The following is an 8,067-nucleotide window of genomic DNA, read 5'->3' on the forward strand; positions in this document are numbered from 1 at the left end:
TGTTCCATGTCCTACTGTGTCCATGGGGTTGGTCTATGCCATGTCCCAGGTCCTTCTGTGTCCATGGAGTGTGTCAGTGCCCTGCTCCAGTTGCTACTGTGGTTCTGTACTGTGTCCATGGTGTTGGTCAGTGCAATGTCCTAGGTCTTACTGTGTCCATGGAGTGGGTCAATGCTATGTTCCAGGTCCTGCTGTGTTCATGGGGTTGGTCTGTGCCATGGCCAGGTCCTCCTTTGTCCATGGAGTGGATCTGTGCCACGTCCCAGGTCCTGCTGTGTCCATGGGGTGGTTCTGCGTGATGTCTCAGGTCCTGCTGTGTTCATGGGGTGGTTCAGTACTGTGTCCATGGGGTTGGTCTGTGCCATGTGTCAGGTCCTACTGTGTCCATGCAGTGGTTCTGTGTCATGTCCCAAGTCCTGCTGTGTCCGTGGGTTGGTTCTGTGTGATGTCTCAGGTACCACTGTGTCCATGGAGTGGGTGGATGCCATGCCTCAGGTCCTACTGTGTTCATGGGGTGGATCTGTGCTGTGTCCCAGGTCCTGCTGTGTCCATAGAGTGGTTTTGTGTCATGTCTCATGTCCTTCTGTGTCCATGGAGTGGATCTGTGCCATGTTCCAGGTCCCACTGTGTCCATGGGGTGTGTCAGTGCCCTGCTCCAGGTCCTGCTGTGTCCATGGGGTTGGTCTGTTCAAGTTCTTCCTACAGCTGTGGGTTAGATGTGCACCGAGGGATGGGGACACACAGTGCTTGTGGGGTGGTTTTGTGCCACGTCTCAGGTCCTCCTGTATCCATGGGGTTGGTCTGTGCCGTGCCCCAGGTCCTGCTGCATCTGTAGGGCCGGTTTGTGCCATGTCCCAGGTCCTCCCGCAATCATGGGGTGGCTCTGTGCCATATTCCAGGTGATCCTACATCTTTGGGGTGCATGTGGGCTAGGGTCCTCCTGTGCTGGTGGGTTGGTTGTGTGCCACGTCCCAGTTCCTCCTGTGTTTGTGGGGTGGTTCTGTGCCTTGCCCTGAGTCCTCCCTCACTTATGGAGTGGATGGGGACGCGCTGTGCTCATGGGGTTGTAGTGTGCTGTGTCCCTGCACGCCCTGCGCCCATGGGGTGGACATGTGCTGCATCACTGGGGCCGTCACCCCGGCTCCACACCGCTGTCCCCAGCCCTCGAGGGAGACGTGCAGCAGAAGTCCCAGCAGGAACGCCGCAACTACGCGCCCTACTGACCCCGATACTGATGAAATCCTGTGGCTTTTGGCTGAGCTGTGCCGAGAGTGTTTCGCTCCGTGCTGAAACGTGAAGCACGGCAGCCTGGGGGATCTGCTTCTTGCCTGTCCCGTGGGAAACCCTTCTCAGCTGGAGCCTCTGACGCAGCTGACCCCGTAACATCCAGCCCAGCCCTTGTTTCTGGGAATAGCCGATCTCAGAGGGATCCTCCTTGGAGAAGCTGTGCTTCGTCCCGGCCCCATTGCGTGCAAACAAGTAAACACGGCGTGAGCGGCCGGCCTGGGTCAGCAGGAGGTCTGGGCAGCCCTGCAGGAGGTGTGTGGGAAAGGGTTTGGGGTGGCAACCCTGGGGTCAGAAATAAAAAGAAGGAATCGGGATCAGCAGAGCCTCCAAGGAGGAAGCGAGGACCTGACGTAGGGACTGACCCGTGCCTGGGGCCACCCCGCTGCACGGCCTCTCCTCGGGGTCACCTGTCACCTGCAGAACCACCCTCCCTTAATTGCTCCCAACTTTTGGGAGCCGAACCAAGTGTTAATTATGCTCCTAATCTCCTCAAACACCCCTAATCCCGCCTGGCTCCACAAGGAATGCTCGGCATTCGCTGCTGGCTGGGCCACCTGGGGGTGAGCGGGGCAGTCCCAGCGCCATGCCTTTATCCAGGTGGATGGAGGGGCTGATGGCGGCCGCTCCCCATCCCAACCAGGTCCTGGATGGTCGTGACAGGAACCTCGCATCCCTCCAAGCTGGAGGGCTGGGTCCGTTATCCCGACCCCATACCTGGAGCCGCTTCCTCCGGCGCTGGGAAAAGCGATGCTGTGCCAGGAGGCTGTGGAAAATTCCACCCTCCGAGGGCACGCGAGGCTCCATGGTCCCTCCAGGACCACGTTTCGTACGAGCAGCGCCGAACAAAGGGCTGATTTTATGGGTTTGACCTCATCTCCTTCTGGCCCTGCTCCGAGGGCGAAGGCAAGCGGTGTCCGCATGTGTCCTTGTCAGCTTGCGATATTGAACACGTGAACGTGCTAAAATAAAAACAACCCGGCCCTCCTCCTCCTTTCTTCCTCCCAGTTTGCTCCTATGTATAGATAGATAGATTTTTTGTGTGTTTGCTTTTTGCCCTTTCCTTAAGGCCTTGATTTTTCTACCTGCGGGAAGCGGTGGGGATCACGAGCGCGGAGCGGGCGTCTCTTTGGGCGAAGCCGAATGTTGCAGAGCAGTGAGTCAGCTCCTATGAAGCCAAAGTTGGCCAAGACATCTGGCCGTCTTTGCAGACAGAAAAGAGGGAAAAATCCCATTTTCGGTTGATTTTTTTTTTTTTTTTTGGCACCGCCTCTTGCTTTCCAGCTTTCTGCCCTTGAGGTCTGCAGGTTGGTTTTTCGCTTGGACGGGAGCTCCCTGCTGAGGATGCTCAGGTTGGGATGCATGGGGCGGGGGTGCTGGGCTCCCCTTGCCTCCACATGGCTCCCATTAGCTTTATTTTCCCTGGATCGCTGTGTTTATACGTGGGTCACTTAGCAACTGCTGGGCCCAGCACGTTCCTCCCCACTTCCCACCGCTTACAATAAAACCCGTGGCCCCAAACTCTTTGCCTGGGGTGGTGCTCCCCAGTGCTGTGCCCGTTCTGCAGAGAGACAAACTGAGGCGGGAGCAGTTGAGATGGAAATGGGATTCCTGCATCTTTCGGGTTGCTTTTGCCACGTTGGATCCTGCTTTCTCCAAGCAGTGGAGGTGCCCCATCCCTGGAGGTGCCCAAGGCCATGGATGGGGCCATGGGCAGCCCTATCTGGTGGGAGCACCCAGCCCATGGCAGAGGTTGGAGCTGGGGTGGCTTGAAGGTCTCTTCCAACCCAACCATTCTATGATTGTCCCATGCAGGGGGTGCTGGGTGAAGGAGCCAGCCCCGTTCCCTACATTCAGGCTCATAAAAGTGGGTTTTTTCAGCTAAGCCCCACACACCTGCACAAACAGCGCGGCAGGGAGCAGGCCTGGCTTGGTATTATTCTAATTTTCACGGTGCATGAGAAGGAAATCTTCTCTGGCAGCTCCCTGGGCAGGCAGAGAGGCAAAGGGGAGGAGAGGAAAAACAAACATTTTCTTGCTGTGGTTGTCCCTTTTTGGAGGCAGGAGCAGGGGTCTGCCAGGTCCGGGCTTGCAGGAGGTGGAAAAGAGCTAGGTCAGCAGAAAGGAGGAGCTGGCCGGGCTGCTTGGGGTGTTCAGTGCCCACGAACAGGCTGGGATGGTGACTCTGCAATAACAGCGGGGCCAGCATCGCTTCTGGGGGGGGAAATCCTCATTGGGAAAGGAGTCGGGTTTCTCTGCTGAGCGTCCAAGAAGTTGTTATAAACAACAGCACGGAGGAAGAGTTATTCTGTAAATCAGGACAAACGTTCCTCTCCCAGCATCTCACGATGGGACAGGCACCAACTGTGGATGCTCAGTCCCGACACGCAGCTCAGCCACCCTGTAGGGTCTCGTCTGGGCTCTGTTGTGTTATGATTTGGTTTAATTTTTAAAAGGGTAAAACTCCCTTCAGCCCTCCTGCCTCCCCCCTCACCCCGCAGACCCCCCTGGGCATTACATCAGCAGCGATGACCAAGCAGCGGGGCAGGAAACGAGCTCCAATCGAGTGACGTGATCCCTCGAGGGAAACCAGGCTGGGAAACAAGAAGGCATTGTTCTTCTTGCCCATGGAAAAAAAAAAAAAAGGAAAATAAAGGGGGGGAAATGGGAGGGAAAAAGTGCTATATGTTGGATAGTCTTGGTGCAAAGGGAGGAGCTGGACTGGCTTATGGGGTAGGGATGGGGAGGATGAGGGTAAGAATGGGAATGCGGATGAGGATGGGGATGGAGTTGAGAACAATGAGGATGAAAACTGGGATGGAGATGGAAATGGTGATGGAGATGGGATGGGGTTTAGGAATGAGAATGATGCAGATCAGGATGGGAATGGGGATGAGAATGATGAGTATGAGAATGGGGACGAAGATGGGAATGGGGATAGGAAGAGGATGGAGATGGAGGTGAAGATGGAGATGGGGATGGAGGTGGGAATGGGGATAGGGATGAGAATGGTGCAATATGAGGGTGGCAATAGGGGTGGGGATGAGAATGATGAGGATGGGAATGGGGTTGAAGATGGAGATGGGAGTGGAGTTGGAGATGAGAATAATGAGGATGGAGATGAAGATGAGAACTAGGATGGGAATAGGGATGAGGATGGAGATGAAGATAAGAATGATGAGGGTGAGGATGAGGTTAAGCTAGCAGGCTCACATGAAAGCAGGAGGCCAAGCATTGGATGTCACAGAGCACGGGGCAGGGCTTTGCTTTGCAGAGGGTTGCAATGAGAAAAACTGAGGCATGGAGCACCTGGAGAGTGCACCCCCAACCCATCCTTGTACTGCATCCCCACGATGGCCGTATCCAAAGGCCCTTTTGGGGTCAGCATGCTGGTGATCCCAGAGGAGCTACTGGGACCTGGAGGTGTTGAAGGTGTTTTTGGGATGAAGGACTGGCTCGGCATGATGCTCTTGCGCCTGCTTCCCTCTGTAATGGTTTTGGAAATTGAAGGCACAACCATGGCTGCATCTGTCCATCTATCTGTCTGTCTGCTTGCAAACCACAAGGCTGTGTGTCCCTCCTGCAGGTCTCCCTGATCTGGTGCCTGACCCCAATTATGTGCAGGCATCCACCTATGTGCAACGAGCTCACCTGTATTCACTGCGCTGCGCCGCCGAGGAGAAGTGCCTGGCCAGGTAGGACATGGGGTGGGCACCACGTGGAGCCAAACATCTCGGGGGTGCTGGGTGTCACGGTGCCCAGAGGACAGAGGAAAAGGAGAATCTCACGCTGATGCTCCTGGCAAGGGTAGTGGGTGGGTGATGGAAGGATGGAGGGGCTCAGCTGGAAATGTGGGAAGTGGTGAGGGGAGGAGGGTGGAGGGTGAAGGATGAAAGAAAGATGAAGGAGGAGGATGAAGGAAAAAGGAAGAAGGGTAGAGAAGGGAAGGGGAAGGGAGGAGAAGGATGTGGGGATGGGGATAGGGAAAGGGATAGGGAAAGGGAAGAGAACCATCTCCAACTTCCACTGTCCCCAGCACCGCCTACACCCCCGAAGCCACGGACTATGACGTGCGGGTGCTCCTGCGGTTCCCGCAGCGCGTGAAGAACCAGGGCACAGCCGACTTCCTGCCCAGCCGCCCCCGGCACAGCTGGGAGTGGCACAGCTGCCACCAGTGAGTTGAGGACACCCACGTGTCCCCCCTGTCTGTCCCCGTCTGTTCTGCTCTGTTCTGCATCTTCTCTGCTTTACTAACAGCGTTTTCCCTTGGTTTTCTGGCTCGCTTCATCTCTTTGCTGCTCCAGGGTCTTTGTGGGGGGCTGCTTGCTCTGCCTCTGCTCCAGGAGCCACCAAAGCTCTCTGACTAACGTCACCACTTGGTGCTGGCACAGACACGGGGTTGTCACAGAGCCACTCCCAGCCCCAAAACCCACATTTGTGGAGGGGACGGCATGACTGGCAGGGGCACGGTCACCCCACTCCCTCCCACCTGCAGGCACTACCACAGCATGGATGAGTTCAGCCACTATGACCTGCTGGATGCCACCACGGGCAGGAAGGTGGCTGAGGGCCACAAGGCCAGCTTCTGCCTGGAGGACACCACCTGTGATTTCGGCAACCTGAAGCGCTACGCCTGCACCTCCCACACCCAGGTGGGCTTGGGGCACGTGGCTGGGGATGCAGCAGGGCTTGCCAAGAAGCTCCGGGCCAGCCTCCAAACCCATTTCCCTTCCCACAGGGTTTGAGCCCCGGGTGCTACGACACCTACAACGCTGACATCGACTGCCAGTGGATCGATATCACGGATGTGCAGCCAGGGAATTATGTCCTAAAGGTGATGGAAGGGTTTTTAGGGGTATTGATTTAAGGTCTCATTTTTTGAGGGGGTCTTCTTTACCATTTATTCATTCTCATATGGGCTTTTCCCCTATTTAGGTCCAAGTGAACCCCAAATACATCGTCCTGGAGTCGGACTTCACCAACAACGTGGTGCGGTGCAACATCCACTACACAGGCCGCTACGTCGCCACGACAAACTGCAAGATCTCCCAGTAAGGAGTTGCCTGTCTGCCGATCTGAGTTTATCCTTATGGTGGTGGAGAAGATGGGATAGAGGGGTTAATTCTAATCACTTTGGGTTGGATTTGGCCAAGGGTTAGGGTGTGGGTTGTGCAGTGCTTGTATCAGCCCCTCTTGTTACATGGCATTTCTTCCACTTTCTCATTATTTTGGAGAAAAAACAACGCTGCAATGCGGATTTTATCAAATCAATCCCTCCAGCTTTAAAATCAGGCTTATCAGCCCCTAATTTTTTATGTTGCTCCTTACAGATCTTGAGCTGAGCGCGATTGGAGGGATGGCACCAGCGAGCGCCCAGGCTCCTCCAGTGCCCCACCACGAGCCCCAAACCACCTCAAAACACCACCCCCGACTGCTTCACATTATCCAGAGAGAAGCAAGAGTGACTTTTTGAAATATTTTTATACTTAACTTTCCTTTAACCTGCGTTGTTTCTCTGTTTTCTGATGGAAGCTGATGATAAGCTTTAGCTGGAATAACGGAAGGCTTGCTGCCGAGCTGGCAGATCGCATGTTTAGCAATAGGGAGCTCGGTAGTTTAAACCTTTCTGTATTTTGGGGGGCAGTGCCACACACCCCACACCATGTCCCAGCAGGATGAAGACGGCAAAGGTTTGGAGGCGCTTCCCCAGAAACTTGGGCTCTTCGTGCAGCCCTCAGGACAACAGGACGCCTGGTTTATTATTGAAATCATTATTTTCACGAGCTGTACAAAAAAAAAAACCCAAACAAGCAACCACCACCACCAAAAAAAAAAAAAAAAACGGAAACCATTAAAACACGTTGCTTTGGGCTTTTTCTGCTCGATTTTACGCGGGCTCAGCGCCAGGTGGCGCCGGCGGGGAGCTAAGGGAAGGGGCGTGGCCTGTTGTGGCCCCGCCCCATGTTAGGCCACGCCCACTAGAGAAGCACCGCCCGCCACACCTGCTCGCCTACCCTCAGTCCTCACTCAGGTCCGCCCTGCTCCTTTCCCGCGCCCGCCAGGGCAGAGCGGCTCCGTAGCGCAGCGCTTTCCCTCCCCGCAGGCTTCAGCCCCGGGAGCTGTACAAGCGCTGAATTAAGAACTGAACTGGGAGGCAGCTCCCCCGGCACATTTCTGCCCAGAACCTCGCTCAGACACCGCCCTCACACGCGTCCCCCCTCCCGCTCAGCCTGGGGGCCGGTGTCTCTCACTAGGGGCTGCCAGCAGACGGCTTAATAGCCGCCCCGAGCTGGTTCCGACCCCCAGCGCGCAGCCCCAGCCCCCATCCACCAGGTTGGGGACAACGATGCCACCGCCCGCACACGATTGCGCATGCGCTCTTCGCCTCCCGCCCACCCTGGGGGCCGGGTCTACCTGGACAGCTCTTGGGCGGGGATTGGTCGGGCTGCGCGGGATTGGCAGGAGGTGCTGTGAGACGGGATTGGGCAGCGGTGCGAAGTGGGCGTGGCCAGGCCCCGGGAGGCGGGGCCTCAGGACAGCAAGGGAAGGAGCAGGGGATAAAGGTGCGGGGTGAGGACAGAGAGGGGGAAGCCGGACGTAAAGACCCAGGATTCAGAAGTAGGGTAACAACTGTAAATGGTGAAGTTCAGGGCAGAGGGGTAGCTCTTATCTGCCTTCCCCCCGAGCTACAGGAGCCAGAGAAGGGGTACTTTGGTCAACAGGAGCCCAGCACAGGGCAGGAGGCTCAGCAACCCCCACACAGCAAAATCCGAGCTGGCTGTG

At 56.2% G+C, this 8,067-nt stretch overlaps 1 protein-coding gene across 1 annotated transcript in view; it reads left to right on the top strand.

Moving 5' to 3' along the window:
• Positions 1 to 6,785, top strand: part of LOXL1 (lysyl oxidase like 1) — a 16,162-nt gene extending 9,377 nt beyond the window's left edge. Inside the window, exons 3-8 of the mRNA XM_021407503.1 lie at positions 4,871 to 4,979; positions 5,321 to 5,458; positions 5,780 to 5,936; positions 6,023 to 6,118; positions 6,220 to 6,335; positions 6,615 to 6,785. Coding sequence (XP_021263178.1) covers positions 4,871 to 4,979; positions 5,321 to 5,458; positions 5,780 to 5,936; positions 6,023 to 6,118; positions 6,220 to 6,335; positions 6,615 to 6,621 — 623 coding nt within the window. The 3' untranslated portion in view covers positions 6,622 to 6,785. The remainder of the gene's footprint in view (positions 1 to 4,870; positions 4,980 to 5,320; positions 5,459 to 5,779; positions 5,937 to 6,022; positions 6,119 to 6,219; positions 6,336 to 6,614) is intronic.

This window comes from Numida meleagris, chromosome 9 (genome assembly GCF_002078875.1).
Source record: "Numida meleagris isolate 19003 breed g44 Domestic line chromosome 9, NumMel1.0, whole genome shotgun sequence".
NCBI lineage: Eukaryota > Metazoa > Chordata > Aves > Galliformes > Numididae > Numida > Numida meleagris.